General features: G+C 43.3%; 1 protein-coding gene across 1 annotated transcript in view; it reads right to left on the bottom strand.

The window, feature by feature from the left end:
• The window catches only part of DCC (DCC netrin 1 receptor), a 375,839-nt gene that overhangs the window by 180,162 nt on the left and 170,745 nt on the right, over positions 1-24,932 (bottom strand). The window contains exons 7-8 of the mRNA XM_069963563.1: positions 18,751-18,905; positions 12,272-12,392 (exon numbers count right to left, since the gene is read on the bottom strand). Of these exons, the coding sequence (XP_069819664.1) occupies positions 12,272-12,392; positions 18,751-18,905 (276 nt within the window). The remainder of the gene's footprint in view (positions 1-12,271; positions 12,393-18,750; positions 18,906-24,932) is intronic.

Here is a 24,932-nt window from a genome sequence, read left to right as displayed (position 1 = left end):
ATTTGGCTATTATTATAAGGTCCCAACACTATTATAAGGTCACCCCATAAGGTCAAGCATTCGTCATTTGATTAACGGTGGCTGAAGAAGTTGGATGCCGCCCTAGGGAGTCAATGAAAACATGGATACCGCCTATGACCTAGGACTGCATCCATGTTTTTCTGGACTCCCTAAGGCTGCATCCAACCTCTTCAGCCACTGTTTTTCAAATGTTGAACGATCAAACTCGAGCATGCTTGAGTTGCGTTCTTCTCCAGTAAAAATTTATCCGACCCCTCTCGTTTTAGCGGGACTGGACAAACCTCTAGTGTGTATGGAGGCCTACCGTCTCTCAAAAAGCCAAAAGATGTTGTTGGGGAAGAGAAAGGTGGGCCATGTGTAATTTAAGTTAGCCTATAAACCCCTACTCATTCACCACATCTGAACATTTGGCCTAGTTCAACATTTATGAGTATGGGATGAATGAGAGAGAGCTGTTAATGGAACAAATGTTGTGCCGACAACTATTGAAGGTCTATGGGCACATTTAGTAATGTTAGACTATTAGACTTTTTCGGCCATGAGTGTTTACTATTTGGATCTCACCTCTTCCAAAGTTACCTGGCTTTACAATAAACTATTTTAGGGTGGACATATCTGTAGTGGACAGCTCAACATTCAACTACCTTCATTTTGTTGGTCAGCTGTGCTTGGAAACTACAATGTACACAAGAAAATCCCAACATTCTGTACTCATGGCCATCAACCCTATTAGTGTTCCTCAATTTGCAGAAAGGTAAGAGTGGACACATCTGCAGTGGTAGCAGTTGAGTGTCTCCATACTCTTGCCCAGTTGTGCTTGGGAATGACAATGTGCACAAGAACATCATTCTGTACTTACAGTATGGCCACAGACTCTCTTAGTGATCCTAAATTTGCAGAAAGGTAAGAGTGGACACATCTGCAGTGGTAGCAGTTGAGTGTCTCCATACTCTTGGCCAGTTGTGCTTGAAAATGACAATGTGCACAAGAACATCATTCTGTACTCATGGCCACAGACTCTCTTAGTGATCCTCAATTTGCAGAAAGGTAAGAGTGGACACATCTGCAGTGGTAGCAGTTGAGTGTCTACAAACTCTTGGCAATTGTATTTGGAAATTCTAATATAACTTTACCAGAGGACTCAAGAACATCACAACGTCCACATGACCATTACATATGGCCATGGACTCTCTTAGCACTCCTCAATTTGAGGGTAGGTAAGGGCAGACACATCTGTAGAGGTAACAGACAAGTGTCCACATACTTTTGGACAGCTTCTTCCAAAAATTATAATACAGAAAGGTATGGGTGGACACATGGCAGCTGTTGAATGTCTGCATACTCTTGGCCAATGGTATTTAGAAATTATATTATAACTTTACCAGAGGACACAAGAACATCACAACATTCTGCACATATGGCCATGGACTCTCTTAGCACTCCTAAATTTGAGGAAAGGTAAGGGTGGACACATCTGTAGTGGTAACAGACAGGTGTCTACATACTTTTGGCAAGCTGCATCCAAAAATTATAATACAGAAAGGTAAGGGTGGACACTTCTGCAGCGGTAGCAGCTGAGTGTCTACACACTCTTGGCCAATTTTATTTAGAAATTATAATATAACTTTACCAGAGGACAGAGGAATATCACAACATTCTGCACACGTGGCCATGGACTCTCTTAGTGCTCCTCATATTCCCTGACATACATTTTATATGTAAATGCATCCACAACTAATGATCACTTGGCTTTTGAAGACTCATTTAGTGACTCCCGGGGGTGTATGTAAACAACCTGCGCGGTCTGCTCTGCTCCTAAAGGCTGTCCATGAATACTCATAGCACTATTATAATAAAAAATAAATATGTGAGTACAATGCTGGGAGCGTAGGCCATTTCCATGGGGATGGGACCAGTACAGCGTTTAATAGTACCGATGTGATGCATCAATATGGAAAGATATCAGAGGCTCAATCTATGGGGAAATCTATGACTTACATCTGATAGAGTCCGGAGTGGAGGATATCTTAGGCGTATATTAATAGAGTTTGGACTTTCAAAACAAAATATTTATATATATATATATATATATATATATATATTTTTTTTTGTGGGGAGTTTACTTAGCTACATCTCCTTAGATACCTGAATATATTAGATACAGGGTACCTGAGAACATAGTGATACAATGCTTTACCGCATATTACCGTATATAAAGATAATGCATGGTATATAGGATGTTTTCTATCCTTCATGTCGGCTGAAGAAGGGGTCAACATCCACTTTCAAGGAATTGTCTTATTTCACATCTTTTGGCACCCTCAGGATAAGGATTGGCCAGCAGCCGTATTATTACATGGCGGCCATTTGGATGAATGTTCATCTATGTTATATATATATAGACATGAGGTGTCCTGCACAGAGGACTTTTCCTCATTACTCCCTGTGATCTGAACAAATAAGATGTCTCCCACAGAAGTACACGGATCCAGCACCTTGAATGAGTAGTTTCAGCTGCACCTCCCTCCTCCCCTCCTCACTGTTGTCTGTATACTGTTTTACACTAGATGAATATTTGGAGACTGAGAAGGTTCATGACCATTTAAATGAAACCTGAGGGCAGGAAAAAGAAACAACAGGCTGCTGGGAGGTAAGAGAGACATGAGGGTCTGGAGAGAAATAGACTCCATAATGTAAGTAGAGATGACTATTATCCCTCTACCCCCTCAAAGAATGTACAGCAACTGTAATATATCATAAGGCCACCAGATGGCAATGACTGACATATCATAATGAGATACATGTATCTAGATTTTCACATTCTTTCACAGATTTTTTATAAAATGTTACTATAGTGAAACTTTTATTTGTTCAGAGGATAAAACTTCAAGATCTATCTATCTATCTATCTATCTATCTATCTATCTATCTATCTATCTATCTCCTATCTATCTCCTATCTATCTATCTCCTATCTATCTATCTATCTATCTATCTATCTATCTATCTCCTATCTATCTATCTATCTATCTATCTATCTATCTATCTATCTATCTCCTATCTATCTATCTATCTATCTATCTATCTATCTATCTATCTATCTCCTATCTATCTATCTATCTATCTATCTATCTCCTATCTATCTATCTATCTATCTATCTATCTATCTATCTATCTATCTATCTCCTATCTATCTACTATCTATCTCCTATCTATCTATCTATCTATCTATCTATCTATCTATCTATCTATCTCCTATCTATCTATCTATCTATCTATCTATCTATCTCCTATCTATCTATCTATCTATCTATCTATCTCCTATCTATCTATCTATCTATCTATCTATCTATCTATCTATCTATCTATCTCCTATCTATCTCCTATCTATCTATCTATCTATCTATCTATCTATCTATCTATCTATCTATCTCCTATCTATCTATCTCCTATCTATCTATCTATCTATCTATCTATCTCCTATCTATCTATCTATCTATCTTCTATCTATCTATCTATCTATCTATCTCCTATCTATCTATCTATCTATCTATCTATCTATCTATCTCCTATCTATCTATCTATCTATCTATCTATCTATCTATCTTCTATCTATCTATCTATCTATCTATCTATCTATCTATCTATCTATCTCCTATCTATCTATCTATCTTCTATCTATCTATCTATCTATCTATCTATCTATCTATCTCCTATCTATCTATCTATCTATCTATCTATCTATCTATCTATCTATCTCCTATCTATCTATCTATCTATCTATCTATCTATCTATCTTCTATCTATCTATCTATCTATCTATCTATCTATCTATCTATCTATCTCCTATCTATCTATCTATCTATCTATCTATCTATCTATCTATCTATCTAATCTTGCATTCTGTATATATTTGTACATGACATAAATATTCAGACACTATAGCTGTTACTCAGATCACAGTTTTCCTCTTCTACATATTGAATCCTATTAACCACAAGGCTTTTTCTCCCGTCTGTATTCCCCCATTTCTTATAACACGACCTTTCTGTCTCTGATACATTATTCTTTTTTCCTTTTTTTGTTTGTTTGCATAAATCCCTGGAATCCCTGAATATCCTTCCTGCAGCTGATAAATAATAGATACCGGCGGAGCAATCTATGGATTCCTGGGACTGTAATGAAATGGGGGGGATGCGGATGTAACATGCTGGTGCTATGATATTCTCATTACATGGAGTGGAAGACACCCGACAGGACGGGGGGGTTTGCACAGAGGCCCCCCCCCCCATCTCTCCAGGCTCCACCGGACCAGAACAGCTGAATAATTAATGTACAAATAAATGTTTCCAGATTGGGCTGATATATAGAATGGGGGGTGGGGGGTGTACTATCCAAGAAGACAGGAAATCATTTCATTCATCTGATAGAAGAAAAAAAGTGGGAAAAAAATCTGAAAATAAAACCCTAGTTAGAATATGAAGGTGGGAATCAGAATTGACATTTTTAACTGGAAAAAAAAATCAGATATTTTTTTGCTAAACTTGCACAGGGAAATCGATTTTCGGGATATTACATTAATCCGAGGTGTGGAGAACACAGCAACGGGCTGATGGTTACAGGCCTGGGTGTAACAGTTCATACACAGATGTAGCAGAGCTATGGTAGCATTTTAAACTGGGATGTAGCAGAGCTGAGATTGTTGTTGCATTGGTTATGTTGCAGACCTTCGGCTGGAGAGCCATCACTGCTGCAATGCCTGCAGATGTAGCAGAGCTGTAGGAGGTGTTTACAGACAAATTCAACTCTGCTACAACATTTCCTTATATCCACCGCTCTATCTATATGTATAGCTCCCTGCAACCTAATCTGCGCAATTGCCCTTTTTTCCAGCTCCGAGCTCCTTGTCCCCGCTGCTTGGAAATTGAAAGAGGATTGTCTGATCAAATAGCAGAGAAAAAGTCATCCATCATTTATAAAGGGCGACCCAGACAACGCGACGGGTGCTGGACAACAAATTGGAGGATCCGACCCCCCCCTTCCCTTCCGGGTAGCGCTGGAATGTGTGGATTGTGTTCATAGCAATTACTATGGCGCTACCATGGTAGTAGAAGCATCTTGCTGTTCCCTTTGCACTCACCAGGTGGCGTTGCGCTCACATAGTGCAAAGTAGTCTGGCAGCATTGGAAATTACAGAGATGGGTTACTGCAGTGTAAGGGCCAAATACCATGTATAGGGCAGTGTCCAGTATACAATAATGGCACAGTATCCTCTTTAAACATAAAAAATAATAATATTACAGCTCACTTCAGGCCCTAGGAGAAGTCAAGTGCTTAAAGGAACCGATACAATGTGGGAATTTACTAAAACTGACTGATATGTAGATCGTGGACAGTATAACCAGTTGTTTCCGCAGACTGTCTAGTCTAAGTTTACATCACCTATTAGTTCTGTCCTTTAGACAGCCAGATATGGGGGATGTCTACAGAAGTAAATGAGCGTCAATCACTGTATTGTTCTGCGGGTATTTAACCCCTTCGTGCTGCAGCTAGTTTGGGCCTTAATGACCAGGCTAATTTTTCAAAATCTGACCTGTCTCACTTTATGCTCTTATAGCTCAGTGATGCTTTAACGTATGCTAGCGATTCTGAGATTGTTTTTTCGTGACATATGGCACTTTATGTTAGTGGCAAAATTTGGTCACTACTTTGTGTGTTTTTTGTGAAAAACATCAAAATATCATGAAAAATTTAAAAAATTTGCATTTTATGAACTTTGAAATTCTCTGCTTCTAAAAAAAGAAAGTCGTAGCACATAAATTAGTTACTAAGTCACATTACCAATATGTCTTCTTTATTCTGGCATAATTTGGTAAACATATTTTACTTTTTTAGGATGTTATGGGGCTTAGAAATTTATCAGCAAATTATCACATTTTCGTGACACTGATTTTTTTAGGGACCAGTTCTTTTTTTAAATGGATTTAGAAGTCTGGTATCCTGAAAAACCCCATAAGTGACCCCATTTTGGAAACTACACACCTTAAAGAATTAATCTAGGGGTATAATGAGCATTTTAACCCTACAGGGGCTGGAGGAAAGTATTCACAATTAGGCAGTAAAAAAATTGAAAATTTAAATTTTCTAATAATATATACGTTTAGATTAAAGTTTCTCATTTTCAAAACGAATATGAGACAAAAAGCACCCCAAAATTTGTAACGCAGGTTCTCTTGAGTACAACGGTACCCCATATGTGGGCGTAAACCACTGTATGGGCACACAGCAGGACTCAGAAGGAAGGGAGCGCCAATTAGCTTTTCCAATGCAAATTTTGCTGAAGAAGTTTCTGAGCGCCAGGTGCGTTTGCAGTGCCCCTGTAGTGTCAGCAGAGAGAAAAACCCCCATAAGTCACCCCATTTTGGAAAGTACACTCCTCAAAGAATTCATCTTGGTGTGTGGTGACCATTTTGACCCCACAGGTATTACAGGAAAGTATTCAAAAGAAGACAGTAAAAATGAAAAACTTGAATTCTTCCAATAATATGTTCGTTTAGTTTGAAATTTCTCAATTTCACGAGGAACAAGAGGAAAAAAGTACCCCAAAATTTGTAACGCAGGTTCTCCTGAGTACAATGGTACCCCATATGTGGGCATAAACCACTGCATGGGCACACAGGAGGGCTCAGAAGGGAAGGAGCGCCAATTAGCTTTTTCAATGCAGATTTTGCTGCAGAAGTTTCCGAGCGCCAGGTGCGTTTGCAGAGCCCCTGTAGTGTCCGTAGAAGAGAACCCCCCCAAAAGTCACTCCATTTTGGAAAGTGCACCCCTCAAAGTATTCATCTTGGTGTGTGGTGACCATTTTGACCCCACAGGTATTAGAGGAAAGTATTCAAAAGTAGACAGTAAAAATGAAAAACTCAAATTTTTCCAATATTATGTTCTTTTAGTTTGAAATTTCTCAATTTCACGAGGAACAAGAGGAAAATAGTACCACAAAATTTGTAACGCAGGTTCTCCTGAGTACAATGGTACCCCATATGTGGGCGTAAACCACTGCATGGGCACACAGGAGGGCTCAAAAGGGAAGGAGTGCCAATTAGCTTTTTCAATGCAGATTTTGCTGAAGAAGTTTCTGAGCGCCAGGTGCGTTTGCAGCGCCCCTGTAGTGCTAGCGGAGTAAAATCTCGCCATAAGTCATTCCATTTTGGAAAGTGCACCCCTCATAGAATTTATTTTGGGGTGTGGTGAGCATTTTGACCCCACAGGTATTTGAGGAAAGTATTCAAAAGTAGACAGTAAAAATGAAAAACTCGAATTTTTCCAATAATATGTTCCTTTAGTTTGAAATTTCTCAATTTCACGAGGAACAGGAGAGAAATGTCACCCCAATATATGTAAAGCAGGTTCTCCTGAGTAGAACGGTACCCCATATGTGGGCATAAACCACTGCATGGGCACACAGCCGGGCTCAGAAGGGAAGGAGCGCCAATTAGCATTTTCAGTGCAGATTTTTCTGAAGAAGTTTCTGAGCGCCAGGTGCGTTTGCTGAGCCCCTGTAGTGTCAGCAGAATAGATTCCCCCCAAAAGTCACCACATCTTGGAAAGTACACCCCTCAAAAAATTCATCTTGGGGTGTGGTGACCATTTTTACCCCACAGGTATTAGAGGAAAGTATTCAAAATTGGCCAGTAAAAATGAAAAACTCGAATTTTTCCAATAATATGTTGGTTTAGTTTGAAATTTCTCAATTTGACGAGGAACAGGAGAGAAAACGTACCCCAAAATCTGTAACGCAGGTTCTCCTGAGTACAACGGTACCCCATATGTGGGCATAAACCACTGTATGGGCACACAGCAGGGCTCAGAAGGGAAGGAGCGCCGATTTACAGGAGCAAAACCGCAGCTAGTAATGGTTATTAGAATAGCGCAGTTACTAAAATAAGATAAAAAAAATGAGATTACAGGTAATGTGGGGTGGTCACGGGCAACCAGGGGTGGTTATGGGCAACCTGAGGTGGTTACAGGTAATCTGGGGTGGTTACGGACAACATGGGGTGGTCACGGGCAACCTGCTGTGGTTACAGGCAACGTGGGGTGGTTACAGGCAACGCGGGGTGGTTACGGGCAACGTGTGGTGGTTATGGGCAACGTGTGGTGGTCACGGGCAACCTGCTGTGGTTACGGCAACGTGGGGTGGTTACAGGCAACGTGGGGTGGTTACAGGCAACGTGGGCTGGTTACAGGCAACGTGGGCTGGTTACAGGCAACGTGGGCTGGTAACGGGCAACGTGGGCTGGTTACGGGCAACCTGCTGTGCTTACAGACAATCTGGGATGGTTACGGGAAACGTGGGGTGGTTACGGGCAACCTGCAGTGCTTACAGACAATCTGGGGTGGATACGGGCAACGTGGGGTGGTTACGGGCAACCTGCAATGCTTACAGACAATCTGGGGTGGTTACAGGCAACGTTGGCTGGTTACGGGCAACCTGCAGTGCTTACAGACAATCTGAGGTGGATACGGGCAACGTGGGGTGGTTACGCGCAACCTGCAGTGCTTACTGACAATCTGGGGTGGTTACGGGCAACGTGGGGTGGTTACGGGCAATGTGGGGTGGTTACGGATAAACTGAAGTTCTTATAGGCAATCTGGGGTGGGTACCTGTAATCTGACATGGGCACCGCAATCTGGAGGGGGTCATTGGCAATTTGGGGTGGTCAAAGGCGACGTGTGGTGGTCAGAGGCGACGTGTGGTGGTTAGAGGCGACGTGTGGTGGTTAGAGGCGACGTGTGGTGGTCAGAGGCGACGTGTGGTGGTCAGAGGCGACGTGCGGTGGTCAGAGGCGACGTGCGGTGGTCAGAGGCGACGTGCGGTGGTCAGAGGCATCGTGGCGTGGTCAGAGGCATCGTGGCGTGGTCAGAGGCAACGCGCAGTGGTTACGTGCAATCTGGGGGGGTTACATGTAATCTGGCATGATTACGGGGAACCTGGGGGGGTTATGTGCAACCTGGAAGGGTTACAGACAATCTGGGATTGTTACTGATAAACTGAAGTGCTTATAGGTAATCTGGGGTGGGTACATGTAATTTGGGGTGGTTACGGGCAATCTGGAGGGGGTCACTGGCAATTTGCGGTGGTTACGGGCAACGTGCGGTGGTTACGGGCAACGTGCGGTGGTTACGGGCAACGTGCGGTGGTTACGGGCAATGTGCGGTGGTTACGGACAACGTGCGGTGGTTACGGGCAACGTGCGGTGGTTACGGACAACGTGCGGTGGTTACGGGCAACGTGCGGTGGTTACGGGTAATCTGGGGAGGGGTTAGGGGTAATTTGGGAGTAAACTGCAATTATTACTATAATAAAAAGTGTGTGTTTTATTTTTTTGTATGTTTGTCACTTTTTGTACTTTACATATTCATTTTCACTGTATTACTATGATTACTGTGATATTTTCTATCTCAGTAATCATAGTTCAGTGACAGAGACCAAATTGGTCTCTGTCACTTTAAATTTTCAGAGTTGGCTGGTTGTGAAGCGCATGCGCACTTCATAACCAGCCAGGACGTCGAGGAGGAAGGAGCTCCGTCGATCCGGTGAGTATATGGGGAAGGGGGGGGGGGTGACTGGGGGACGGGGGTGACAGGGGGGGTGGGGGGCGACTTGGGGGGTGGGGGGACATCACTTTTTATCCCCTGTCACCAATCATTTATGGTGACAGGGGATAAAAAGTGCCGGGAGCACATGGCACAAGCGATCAGCGGTATATAGTATATACCGCTGATCGCTTGCACCGGGACCCCACAGGGGGGTCCCCGATGACTGCCCCATGCTCTCCGCTACCTCCGGTGGCGGAGAGCATGGGGCTTTCATTAATTTTAACCTTTTAATCGCTGTGAACCGACGTTAGTCGGTTCACAGCGATGGCGGCGGCCATCTTGGAAATGATGGCCGCCGGGGGAGGGGGGTTAGTTATCGGGGCACTAGGGGGGTCTGATCTGGGGTCTGATATACACTTATTTCATCTCCCCCCGCCGTAGATTCACGGCGGGGGGAGATGAAAGGCGGCGGCGGCACCGGTACTCTCATTTACCGACGGTCGCCGCTATAACGTTAATAGCGGCGATCGTCGGTAAGGGGGGGGGCCGGGACGGACCTCACACACTGCCCCAACCCCTCAGCTACCTCCGGTAGCCGGGGGGATGGGGTGGGGGCCGTCCCGGCCCCGCAGCCTTATTCTCTGCCATCGCCGTAAAAAGCTGATGGCAGCAGAATAAGGACCATTAGTGACCGCCGTAGAAAGCCGTATCGGCGGTCACTAAGGGGTTAAATATATTGCTGTCAGCCACACATCCCTTGTTCACTCTATGGACATAGACCTGTCCAATTGACATGAATAAGAAAAGCTACTGAGCATGTTCTGTGCCCTTTGCAAAGGTCGTTCCACAGAGAGGGGGAGAATGAGCTGTGAGCTTCATCTATTGTCTCCTCCATCTACTGGTGTCACCTTTTACTGTTATGCCGTACAGATCATGTATAGAAGACTCCTCCTTATCATCACATACAGAACAGTTAGGGTACTATTACACGGAACGATAATCGGCCGAATTGGCCCGATTCGGCCGATTATCGCTCCGTGTAATAAATGCAACGATCAGCCGATGACAACGATCATCGGCTGATCGTTGATATAGGTTAGACCCTATTTTGTCGGGCGCCGACCGCGCAACCCCTGCGTGTAATAGCGGCCGGCGACTAACGATATACATTACCCATCCACGTTCCAGGGCTGCTCCTGCCATCCGCTTCTCCCGGGGTCCCGCGCGCGCTCTAGCTTCACAGAGGCCTGTCAGCTGATAGGCCGCTCAGCCAATCACAGGCCGCAGACCCCAGGAGAAGCGGACGGCAGGAGCAGCCCTGGAACGTGGATGGGTAATGTATGCCAGTTTAGCAAGAGCTGCAAGGACATCGGTAACGATGTCCTTGCAGCTCTTGTCAAACGATTATCGGGCTGTGTAATAGGCCCAGTAAACGAGCAACGATCTAGCAGATCGCTGCTCGTTTACAGGTATTATCGGGCCCTGCTCGGCCCGTGTAATACCACCCTTAGCCACAGCTAAGATTTGAAGGGGTTATCCAGCGCTACAAAAACATGGCCACTTTTCTCAAGAGACAGCCCTTCTCTTGTCTCCAGGTTGGGTGTAGGTTTTGTAATTCAGTTTTATTGAAGTAAATGGAGCTTAATTGCAAACCACACCTGAACTGGAAACATCAGTCGTTTTGTCTCTGGAAAAAAAGTGGCCATGTTTTTGTGGCACTGGATGACCCCTTTAAGGTGTACTCTGACATCACAAAAAAATAGACATGCTACAGAAGCATATCATATCATTACCTGTCTGCCCCAGCTCTGTAGGACTTATTCCGCACGTCCTGGTTCAGCAGTTGCTCAGTACTACACTTCCCAAAATGCATTGCTTTCTCTCAGATCTCTATCACAGCCCTCCCACCCTATCTACTCCCATCCCCCAGCATTCCCCTTCCCCAGCAAGTTCCCTGCCAAAAGCTGTTGCAGAACATCTTATTTCACTGCAGACTATTACACATCAAAGAGGCTGCAGCACCTGCTGTAGTAACTCTCTATCTGCCCTAGCATGCTCTATATACACCTCACTCTCTCTATATGTCCTAATAAAGATATTTATGTGTCTCAGTATATGACAGGGAAATGGTGAAGTCAGCCGGAGGGGCCAGTCACAGATGGTGACATCACTCAGGAACTTAGAGACAAGATCCAACCAAGTCTCCTATGACATCAGAGGGTGATGTGTTGTCTCAAGAGAGAGGAGGAGCCAGGGAGCTGGAGACAATACACATTGTGAAGTTCTTCTATTTTCTACTTCCTGTCAGAGGGAACTAACACACGAACCACTAAAGCCAGTACTATTAGTAATAACACTGTATTAGTAAGTTATATGTCTTGGGGTGATTGGTCATTGTGGGTAGTTCTGGGTAGATCAAGGGTGGAGCTTAATAGAGCTTAATACATCTATTGACCATGATGCTTTGCAGCAAGAAACAACATTTAGTATTTCCTAACTTCTCCCATTTTGAGGGAGGAGGAAGCGACAACCTACCTGAGTTGATATAACTTGGGGTGTAACTGTAGTATTTGCCTCACCAGCAGGGGGCAGACACTGTAACAGGTTTACATACAGTACTGATGTGCTACTGTTCTATAGAGAATACTCACCAGGATCTGGAATGATGAGCTGCGCATATGTCTCGGCTGTTCCGGCTTCATTTTCAGCTATACATTGATAATAACCTTCATCTGACTTCACCAGACCTAATATCCTTAGATTGCTGCCGCCCTGAAATACACAAAATATGGACAGAGAGTTATATCAACACAGGAAATCTGGTGTAGCAGAGCTGTGGTTGTCAGGTAGAATCGTTTTACACAAATAAATGACAACCTCATAATAAAAGAAGGTACTCCTATAGCGGAGCTGAGTATGTTAAAGAGGTATTTCAGATTAAGTCAACAAAGATTACAATTTGCAGGATATAGTTTCTAACTTTCCAATATACTTATGATTCTTCTAGATCACTGCTTACTGTAATTGCATAGAAGCCCCCACTACTCCACCTTCTTTATGATTGTTCTAGATCATTGCAATTCCATAAGAGCCCTCACTACTTCACGTTCTTCATTATTTTTCTAGTTCACTGCTTAATGTAATTCCATAGGAGCCTCCATTACTCCACCTTCTTTATGATTGTTCTAGATCACTGCTTACTCTAATTCCATAGGAGCCCCCACTACTCCACCTTCTTTATGATTGTTCTAGATCACTGCTTACTGTAATTCCATAGGCACCTGCATTACTCCACCTTCTTTATGATTTTTCTAGATCACTGCTTACTGTAATTCCATAGGCACCTCCATTACTCCACCTTCTTTATTATTTTTCTAGATCACTGCTTACTGTAATTCCATAGGCACCTGCATTACTCCACCTTCTTTATGATTTTTTTAGATCACTGCTTACTGTAATTCAATAGGAGCCTCCATTACTCCATTTACTTATTGCGATTTTTTTTCTTCTTGTTCACTGCATACTATAATTCAAGAAACCACCATTACTCCATCTTCTTTGTGATTGTTCTAGACCACTGCTTGCTGTTATTCCATGGGAGCCCCCAGTACTCCACCTTATTTATTATTGTTCTAGATCACTGCCTACTGTAATTCCATAGGAGCCCCCACTACTCCACCTTCTTTGTGATTTTTCTAGCTCACGGCTTACTTTAATTGCATAGGAGCCCCACAACTCCATCTTCTTTGTGATTTTTCTAGCTCACTGCTTACTGTAATTGCATAGGAGCCCCCATTACTCCACCTTCTTTATGATTTTTCTAGATCACTGCTTACTGTAATTCCATAGGAGCCCCCACTACTCCACCTTCTTTATTATTTTTCTAGATCACTACTTACTGTAATTCCATAGGCACCTCCATTACTCCACCTTCTTTATGATTGTTCTAGATCACTGCTTACTGTAATTCCATAGGAGCCCCCACTACTCCACCTTATTTATGATTGTTCTAGATCACTGCTTACTGTAATTCCATAGGCACCTCCATTACTCCACCTTCTTTATTATTTTTCTAGATCGCTGCTTACTGTAATTCCATAGGAGCCCCCACTACTTCACTTTCTTTATGATTTTTCTAGATCACTGCTTACTGTAATTCAATAGGAGCCTCCATTACTCCATTTACTTATTGCGATTTTTTTTCTTCTTGTTCACTGCATACTATAATTCAAGGAACCACCATTACTCCACCTTATTTATTATTGTTCTAGATCACTGCCTACTATAATTCCATAGGAACCCCCTCTACTCCACCTTCTTTGTGATTTTTCTAGCTCACGGCTTACTGTAATTGCATAGGAGCCCCCACTTCTCCACCTTCTTTATTATTTTTCTAGATCACTGCTTACTGTAATTCCATAGGCACCTCCATTACTCCACCTTCTTTATGATTTTTCTAAATCACTGCTTACTGTAATTCAATAGGAGCCTCCATTACTCCATTTATTTATTTATTAATTTTTTTTTTTTCTTCTAGTACACTGCATACTATAATTCAAGGAACCCCCATTACTCCATCTTCTTTGTGATTGTTCTAGATCACTGCTTACTGTAATTCCATAGGAGCCCCCACTACTGCACATTTTCAACAGTTTTCAAGATCTCTGCTTGCTTTCTTACAATAGGAACTTTCATTCTATCAATGGTCATGGGATGGATACTTTTAAGAGCCACAGTACAGTTACATGCGCTGGTGTATGCATTCAGGGCATGATGGAAATTAAGGCACAAAGAGGTGGAGTTTACATAAGCCCCACCCAAATTTGGTCATTAGGGGGCATTCCCAAGCATTTTAAGGTCATTCATAGGGCAATCCTGGGGATAGGGCTTATTAATCCCGATACTGGCTTTTAATGGTGGTAAGTAGCTATGTACATTTTCAGAGTTATGTGTCTCTACACTTACTGGCCATAGTCTTACCCTGCAGTCACACTCACTTCCATCTATTCTTTCTCTTTTCACAACTCAGGACGGGTGAATCTCCCAAAATTTGTTTCAATTCAGATCCATTTTTAATTTCCGATTTGGATTCAGATGTGCCCCAATTGCCCTGCATTTGCCCAGGCAAGGTATGCACAGTAGCAGGGACTCCTATCAAAGACAGGACTCCCTGCTCCTGTGCAGTATACTCAGCCCCAGTGCACATTCACTGGGCCAAATGGAGAGATTCCATACTGAGTGTAAGCTGAGACGTATATACCATTGCAGCTTACCTTTAGTCCACTCCTGTCTTCAGAAGCAGGGACTCCTATCAAAGACAGGTGTCCCTGCTCCTGTGCAGTACACTGATCTGCAGTACACATTCAGTGGGCCAAACACAGAGTGTCCAGCCCAACAAATGTATTCTATGTAAGTTGAGATGTAAACCACATTCTGCTTACCTCTGGGATGCTCAGTGTACAGGAGCAGGGACTCCTGTCTTTTATAGGAGTCCCTTCTCCTATATAAACAAATGAATGAAATTGAATGCAATTTAAAAAAAAAAATCCAGAATAATTAGTTTTTCTTATTTCCGTTTACACCTTTTACACAGAAATACTGGATCAGACTACGCAGAGTTTGTTTGTAGTCAGGAACCATGGAGACACATACGTTTCCGTAGGAGGGATAAACACAAAGGGGGACATTCAAACAACTAAAGCCCCGCTTCCTCTCATACAGGAGTACATAGTTAATCTGGCTCTGCACCTGCCACACGATGGGCCACGTTAACTAGGAGCAGGTGTACATTTCTGCCAAGATTTCTAAGTAAGTTGTAATTTTTTTTTATTTTCAATGCATTTCAGTAATAGAAAGAAGCGATGTGCTCCATTGGTTTTCCTGCAGGACGGGTGGTAAAGACGGATGATCTGAGCTGCAGACACAAAGTGGCCATTTTAATAATGCTTTCCTTTGGTCCCTGTTGCATCTTGGATGAGCGTTGTGTCTGGGGGCGATGTACGGCATGAACCTGTCAGCTCCTCATTGCCGGAGCTTTCGTCCTCTTAGTGCCGCCGCACCTGTGGGAATCATCACTGGTGGAAAAGTTTAAACGAAATTGTTTTGCCGTTGGGCAATGCTTTAATGAAAGAGACAAATGCATGGCATCTGATCACATCTGACCCGCTCCGAGGAGCCGAGCGCCAGTGTAAGCATAGAGCGTATTCTGCACGAGAGAGACTACTGAGCATCAGCTCCGGGGCACCACACCATCGCCGCATCAAACACAACTCCCAAAACTGAGATTAGCCGATAACAAGAAAATCAACATTCGGTTATAGAGTCAGCCTTCCTGATAAACTGCGCGACATTAACCCATTCACTGCCCCAGACCACCAGGTATAATGACTCTCAGACTTCTAGAAATTCTAAAATTAACCCTTCCACTGCCCCAGACTGCCATGAATACTGGCATAAGCCTATTCTCTGTCCTTGACCATTACGGACATTGGCATTAACCCTTTCTCTACATTAGACTACCTGATAAAAATTCCTTAAAGACTCTAGACTGTCAGATACAGTCTCATTAACCCTTTCTACCTTTTTCTCCTCTAGATTCCCAGGGATCCCTATAGTCTCCCCTCTTCTGGTCTAGACCACTAGAGATGAGTTCATTGCTTTGGGTCTTAAAGCGACTCTGTACCCACAATCTGACCCCCATCCCCCCCCCAACTACTTGTACCTTCATATAGCAGCTTTTAATCCAAGATCTGTCCTGGGGTCCCTTCAGCAGGGGATGCAGTTATTGTCCTAAAAAACTACTTTTAAACTTGCAGCCCTGTGTCAAATTGGCGTAGCCTAGAGTGTCTGTGCCCTAGACCTGCAACGCCCCTCTGTCCGTCCTCCCCACCCTCTTCATCAATAGGAATGCCACTGGAACATTTTCTACATGCTGAACACTGCACAGGTGCTCAACGATCCAGCCCATGGGCTGGGCTAACACAGGTGGGGAATAGGAGGCAATCTGCCTGTAGCATACCTAATGATGAGGAGGGACAGAGGGATGGTGCAAACTTAGGGCACAGATACTCCCATTTGGCACGGGCTGCAAGTTTAAAAGTTGTTTTTTAGGACAATAACTGCATTACCTGCCGAACGGACCACAGGACAGATCCAAAAGTACAAGTGGTTTGGGGGGGTCAGATTGTGGGTAAAGAGTCGCTTTAAGGGGGTACTCCAGAGAAAAAACAATGTTTACAAATCAACTGGTGTCAGAAAGTATACAGATAGGTAAATTACTTTTATTTAAAATCTGAAGTCTTCCAGTACTTATCAGCTACTGTATGTCCTGCAGGAAGTGGTGTATTCTTTCCAGTCTGATACGGTGCTCTCTGCTGCCACCTCTGTCCATGTCAGCAACTGTCCAGAGCAGGAGAGGTTTTCTATAGGGATTTGCTGCTGCTCTGGACAGTTCCTGACATGGACAGAGGTGGCAGCAGAGAGCAGTGTGTGAGACCAGAAAGATTACACCACTTCTTGTAGGGCATTCAGCAGTTCATAAGTACTAGAAGACTTGAGATTTTTAAATAGAAGTAATTTACACATCTGTATAACTTTCTGTCACCAGTTGATTAGATTTTTTTTCCCTCTGGAGTACCCCTTTAAGGGTCATAGAAATTAACCTATTATCAGTGCTAGATCAACAAGGATAATGAAACTGCCCAAGATCACCGGGAATACTGACAGTAACCCCTTATCTGCCTTAGATTACCAAATAAGTGTTATTAACCCCTTTTCCACACTACTAGGGATTCTAAAAGTCACCTTTTAACTCAATACCAACAGGGATGGTTTTATTAACCCTTTCTCTGCTCTAGACCACCAGGGATTCTGAAAAAAATCTTATCTTCCCCAGATCACAGATGATACAGGCGTTAACTTCTTCATTGTTTAAAGCCACCGGGAATTCTGAAATTAACCCATTCCTGCCCTAGACCACCATAAATACAGATATTAACCCCTCTCAGTCATAGACCACAAGAGAAACTGACATTAATAATATCTGTGCTAATGGCTGGCAATGTTTTCAGGCTTGGATGATTTTTTACTAAAGTATACAGGCACCTTTAGACCACAGGGTATACAGAAATGTCTTATCCTAGACCACCAGGGGTGCAGACAATAGCCCCATTGTTTTACTAGTGCTCAGGGATGTTACCTTAAATCCATTAAGCACTATGGTTTATTATGGAATATTACTTAGGGCTATAAAGTAATATTTATTTTCCTCTCTATTAGGATAGAACTACAGCTACAGCCCTATGTGCCCTGCTCCCCGGCAATGAAGGCTACGAGGGAATGTCCTTGTAAACTGCAGATCAGAAGGAAGTTAGTTGTCTTTACTCTCTATGTATCGGGGGATTATGCAGAGTAACCATGTGTCATAATCCGTGGCAACCAATCACCTTACAGGGACCTAATTAGACTAATGAGGGGAAGAGTTGTCTGGTTGCCATGGCGATAGTACACATTCTAATATGATTGCATTCAATAATTCACAGCTATAACAACTACATCCAAAATAAAAATATTATACATTATATATCCTAAAGGGGTACTCCAGAGAATATTTTTTTTCAATCAACTGGTGTCGGAAAGTTATACAGATTTATAAATTACTTCTATTTAAAAATCTCCAGTCTTCCAGTACTTATCAGCTGCTGCATGTCCTGCAGTAAGTGGTGTATTCTTTCCAGTCTGCTCTCTGCTGCCACCTCTGTCCATGTCAGGAACTGTCCAGAGCAGTAGCAAATCCCCATAGAAAACCTCTCCTGCTCTGGACAGTTCCTGACACGGACAGAGGTGGCAGCAGAGAGCACTGTGTCAGACTGGAAAGAATACACCACTTCCTGCAGGACATTCAGCAGCTGATAAGTACTGGAAGACGAGATTTTTAAATAGAAGTAATTTACAAGTTTATATAACTTTCTGGTACCCCTTGATTTGAAAAAGAAAACCTCTTAAAAGGAGCTGAACTGCAATACCAGGCATAACCTATTAAGGAGAGTGGTGCTGTTTCAAGAAGTCAGCAGCCATGTTTTAATAAACCCTTTAAGAAACTATTGGTAATTCTAAAACAGGGGAGACTTACCACTATCTGAAAGTAGTCACTGGGGATGACCACTTCTCCATTCTTGGTCCATTTCACTGAAGGAGGGGGCTTCCCAGATACAGCACATTCAAACTCGATGTCCATGCTTTCATAGGCGTACAGATTGGCCGGGTGATTCAGGAACCGTGGGGGTACTGAAAATAGAAAGGTATGAAAAAGAGTTATAAAAGTCCATAGAACTGAATAGCTATGTGCACAGGAATGACTTTGGCTCCATAATACTGTAGTTATTAATGGGTCCAATACAGGTGTATGACAGAATCAGTGCCGGACCTTGGTTTACTGGCCCCATACGGGATGATTCTGCCCCCATCTTTATAGAACAACTGTACATTGTTCCACTGGTATCATTATACTGTACGCACAAGACCATCAATAACATCGAATAAAAAAATACAGCCTTGAGGCAAGAGGTTGCCCCGAAAGTCATTCCCAAATAGAGCTGTTCTCTTTGTGACCTATTACTGTACCTGGCTCCTCCCCCGAGGATCTAAATATCTCTGAGACTAGGAGCATCTAACCTGCTGATAGGTCCCTACAGGACACAGGGTGTTGAGGATGAAGGTAAGCTTCTTTTCGTCATCCTTGGCTCAGTTTTCAGGATATTCAATATAGTAATGAGGCGTTGGGGGCGGGGCTACAGCTCTTAGTTCACCGATCTGGCACAGCCGGCTTACCTCACCTAACTAATTTTAGCAGAGCACCACCTTAATATTCATTAGGCAGACCAAGCCGGGCGGGGCAGATCTGTGCAGTGAGGATGGTAGCCCCGCCCCCTGTACACCTCATTAGCATACTTAATAAACTGCAAATTACGAAAATGGCACCAATGGTGAGGGCTTCTTGTGCACTACAGGGACATATCAGCAGGTTAGATACTTAATAATATTATATTTAAAGTTTCTCGAAAAAAGACTTGCAACTAAGTTGCATGCAAGCTGTGCTAAAGTTGCATGTGCACCCCCTAAGTCACGGAATAACCCCGTAGCCACACAGCAGATAGAGAGAACACAGACGTTCCACATTATTATGCAGACACCGTCCTCTCCAGCAAATGTTACAATTATTCTGCATTTTTATCACTACAACCCCCGAGTCTGTGTTCATCTCATCAGCCCAATCTGCAAATAATGAAAAATATTCTCCTGTACGACAACATGGAGGACGACATCACCATGAGTCCGGGCTCGATATCAGACGCTCTCTTGGTATTGAGCGTTTTATAGATCATGTGATAATTCTCATTAGGATAAAGACCTTTCAGATTTTAATGCACATAGTTAAATGGAATTAATGTGAGAATGGAGACTTGATATCATTAGACGTGATCTTTACTGGATTGATTGGAAATGCGACGGAGGAAGGAGAGCACGTAGATGTGTATGGATGGGTGGGAAGGTCGGGGGCGGCAATGGGGTGGAAAAGGGGTATAAACGTAAGGAGAGGAAGGGAAAAGGGAGCAAGGAGATGTACGTGGATGGATGGATGGGAAGGGAGAAGGGAGCAATGGTGTGGTATGTGAACGATTGGGAAGGTTGGGGGACGGCAATGGGATGGGAAAGGGGTATAAATGTATGGAGGGGAAGGGAAAAGGGAGCAAAGTTGGTGTATGTGGAGGGATGGGAAGGGATGGGAAGGTCCGGGGTGGCAATGGGGTAGGAAAGAGGTATAAACGTATGGAGGGAAGGGAGAGGACAGCATGGAGGTGTATGTGGATGGATAGATGGGAAAGTCGGGGACGGCAATGGGGTGGGAAAGGAGTATAAATGTATGGAGGGGAAGGGAGAGAAGAGAATGGAGGTGTTTATGGATGGATGGGAAGGTTGGGGGACGGCAATGGGGTGGGAAAGGGATATAAACGTATGGAGAGGAAGGGAGAGGGGAGCAAGGAGATGTATGTGGATGGATGGGAAGGTCGGAGGATGGCAATGAGGTGGGAAAAGGTATAAAAGTATTGAAGGGAAGGAAGAGGGGAGCATGGAGGTGTATGTGGATGGATGGGAATGTTAGGGGGTATTAAGGAGGGGAAAGGGAGAGGGAGAGCATAGAGAGGTATGGGGATGGATGGGAAGGTGAGCGGCAGCAATAGGGTGGGAAAGGATACACAATTATGGAGGGGAAGGGAGAAAGGAGCATGGTGATGTATGTGGATGGATGAGAAGGTCTGGGCATGGGAATGGGGTCGGAAAGGGGTATAAGTGTATGGAGGGGAAGGGAGGAGAGCATGAAGATGTTTATGGATGGATAAATGGAAGGTCAGGGAAAGACAATGGGGGTGAAAAATGGATATAAAAGTATGAAGAGGTAAAGGGAAGGGTGGAGAGAATGGGGTACAAATATTTAGAATAGGAAGGAAGAGGATAGCATGAGGATAAAAAGGGAAAGACAAGTAGCAATAGCAAACAGAGGCAAGAAAGAAAACAAGTGAAAAAGAAAGAAGGAAAGGTGAAGATAAGTTAAAGAAAAGAACAATGAAGAAGCAGTAAAGAAAATTACCGGACATAAAAGTGGACGAATGGGAGAGAGAAAAACAGGAGGGGAGAACACCATAAAATAGAAAAGAAAGTTGTATAACAAAATAATCTAAACATAATAATAAGCTACAAAACCATAGAAAATAACATTCAAAGGGTCATAAAAATCCTTTGAAACTCAAGGCCTTCAGCTGTAGAATAGCTCCACATGAAAGCTTCTCCTCTTCCATTGGCGGGATGCATTGTGTGCATCCTCTGAATTATGTACAGATAAGCCACTCATTATCTGAGGCGGGAGAAGCCGGACCCCCTCCCCTCAGGCTGGGGTGCGTATCTACATTATTAAAAGACTGTATAATTCCTACATGAAGCCTGGAAATGCTGGAAATCTGTGAGTTATTGTCTGTTTTCTAATGTATGAGATGCCTTAGGAACAGGCTTACCATGAGAAACTCGTAAATATCGAAACACAATTGCAAAATATATTTGTCTTCAGAATTGAAAATTAACAGGTCTTCCTTTTCTCCAAAACCCACACCACTATTGTCCAAAGGCTGTTCCATTCACTTTATTGTGGATAGGCTGCAATACCAATTACAGCCAGGGGTGGCACTGTTTTAGGGGGATTTTGACAGAATCTCTTGACCTGTCACAAAATATTTTTTTAAGACATACACAGGGGTTGTGAGCATGCAGATTGTATATATTAATGGAGGACAATTAACTTTTGCTAATTCTATTATCAGCTCTGCAGCTTACTGTGAGACAAGGTTCTTTGTTATGCAACAGTTCAGTCAGTATAATGTCACTGTGTGGTTACAAAGGTTTTGGTACTGCATGACAGGAGAGCTGACCATACAATGCAAGCACCCCCAGGATTCTCAGCTACTGAATGTGGAAGGGCAGAAGCTGTACATAAGTGCAGTGAAGGGAGACACCTAGTGACCATACGTATAACATTGATTTAAACAGAGTGTATTAGAGTGTGTTTTTTGAAAAAAGAAAAATGTGAGAGGTATTCTTTAACTCCTCCAACCTGCCTGGTTACTCTGAGATTTACAGTATTCAGAAGCCCTATCGCCAAAATGCTGCTGAAATATCATCAAGCGCTCATTTCCACAGACGCCATAAACCAGAATGTTGGAGATTAGGCGCCGGATCAGACAAAATACAAACATGAGTTAAAATGTTAATTTGCTTGTCATCCGGTAATAAACCTGTTATGTTCTTGATGTCAGTGTGATTGGCTTGTGTTTCAATTCTCACATTGTCAGGAAAACGGAGTACGCCAAATAGGAAGGTGCAACTTTCTGAGCCCGTTCATTATTCATGGATTTGATTATATAAAAAGATTCAAAATCTTTGGCTACTATACAGTTTAGTTAACTTGTCTCTACACCTTTAATTACTGATGGCAGACTCCTCTGGTCTGTTACCAGGCCACATTTAGGCTATGTTCACACAATGTATATTTTCGAAAAGGCACGGCCGTTGTACAACGGCTGTGATTATTCCGAAAATATACGTTACCTTGCCGTCTATGGGATCCCGGCCGGAGCGTATATACACATAGTATACACTCCGGCCAGGATCCATAGCGGTGCCGCAAACAACTGACATGTCAGTTTTCTGCGGCTGCTATTCATTGAATAGGGGCCGCAGAAAACCCTGTCAGTGAACACTGTGGAGCGAGCGGCTGAAGGAACGCTCATTAATGTATAGGGATTGAATGAGATTTCTGTCAGCTAATCAATTTCATGTGTACATGGTGATCAGGTGAGATTTCTGTAGGCCAAGTAAATGTTTATGTGTATGTAGGGATCAGGTGTAATTGCTAGGGGGACCAAAGGAACATTCATCTGTATACGGTGATTGGGTGAGGTTGCTATCAGCTTAAGTGTATGCAGGGATCAGGTGAGATTTCTGTCAGTCAAAGGAACGTTCATGTGTATGAGGGGATCAGGTGAGATTTCTGTCAGTCAAAGGAACATTCATGTGTATGAGGGGATCAGGTGAGATTTCTGTCGGACGAAGGAACGTTCATGTGTATGAGGGGATCAGGTGAGATTTCTGTCAGCCGAGGGAACATTCATGTGTATGAGGGGATCGAATGAGATTTCTGTCAGACGAAGGAACGTTCATGTGTATGAGGGGATCAGGTGAGATTTCTGTTAGACGAAGGGACATTCATGTGTATGAGGGGATCGGATGAGATTTCTGTCAGTCAAAGGAACGTTCATGTGTATGAGGGGATCAGGTGAGATTTCTGTCAGCCGAGGGAACATTCATGTGTATGAGGGGATTGGGTGACATTTCTGTCGGACAAAGGAACGTTCATGTATATGAGGGGATTGGATGAGATTTCTGTTGGACGAAGGAACGTTCATGTGTATGAGGGGATTGGGTGACATTCTGTTGGACGAAGGAACGTTCATGTGTATGAGGGGATCAGGTGAGATTGTGTCGGGCAAAGGAACGTTCATGTGTATGAGGGGATTGGGTGACATTTCTGTTGGACGAAGGAACGTTCATGTGTATGAGGGGATCTGGTGAGATTTCTGTTGGACGAAGGAACATTCATGTGTATGAGGGGATCAGTTGAGATTTCTGTCGGACTAAGGAACATTAATGTGTATGAGGGGATTGGGTGACATTTCTGTTGGACGAAGGAACTTTCATGTGTATGAGGGGAACAGGTGAGATTGCTGTTGGCTGAAGGAATGTTCATGTGTTTGAGGGGATCAGGTGAGATTGCTGAAGTCCTGCTGACAGCTATTGAAGTGTATGGGCCTTATAAGATGCAGGCTTTGAACATGAACAGAGTAAGGAAACAAATATCATACAGACAAGCTGTGACATGGTGGATACAGATATATTTTAGTCCTGTATCTTCTTTTATTCCCTAGAAGGAGACTCGTACTTTACATAACACTTCACATTTTCTACAGATCTTGATTCTTAACCAAGATAACTTCTATACCCAAAACGAGTGTGACGCCAAAGCTTCAGCCTGTAACATTATCATAATGGAACATAATTGGTTTACTCTCCTCTGGATGCGCTGGAAAACAGAAGCGATATATTAAGCTGCTACAGGACAACAAGAATTAGCATTATAATTTACTTTGTCACACCGAGCTGACTCAGAGCCAAGTGCAGACGCTCTGGCCGCTTCTTCAGGGATGTATATGGTTATTTATAATAATCCGCACATCGGGCTGTGCCTCTTCATCAGGAAATTGGAGGGCGACTTAATCGAGTTCTGCTTATTCTATGAAGTTAGAAATGAAAATTTTGGCAGGAGAGGAGACTACTAGATCCTTGCAGTTTACATTAGCTTTATGATTTCACATGAATAGAATGGCGCCGGCATGGGAAAGCCAGTAGCAAAGTCCTTTTCTTGAACCGTAGTCCTGTTCCCGCGTACGGCCCCATTTAATTCCAGGCACTGGCCTGGGGTGAAGCACTGGAGGCAGACTGGCCTTCCCCCAGTCAGAGGAAACCCCCGTCCCTCTATGATGAGGCTCCATTGATTTAAATGGAGCTACGTCATAGAGGGGCAAGGGTTTCCAGTGCTTCACTTTTGGCCGGTGCCTGGGAATAAAACAACATCAAATGAGAACCAGGCCGCTGTTCAAAAAAAGGACTGTGGCACCAGCTTCCCCGTACCGTCACCGTTCTACCCAT

The sequence above is a fragment of the Dendropsophus ebraccatus genome, chromosome 3 (genome assembly GCF_027789765.1).
Source record: "Dendropsophus ebraccatus isolate aDenEbr1 chromosome 3, aDenEbr1.pat, whole genome shotgun sequence".
In the NCBI taxonomy this organism is placed as follows: Eukaryota; Metazoa; Chordata; class Amphibia; order Anura; family Hylidae; genus Dendropsophus; species Dendropsophus ebraccatus.
The sequence above is the reverse complement of the archived record's forward strand: the minus strand, read 5'-3'. Positions and strand labels throughout refer to the sequence as shown.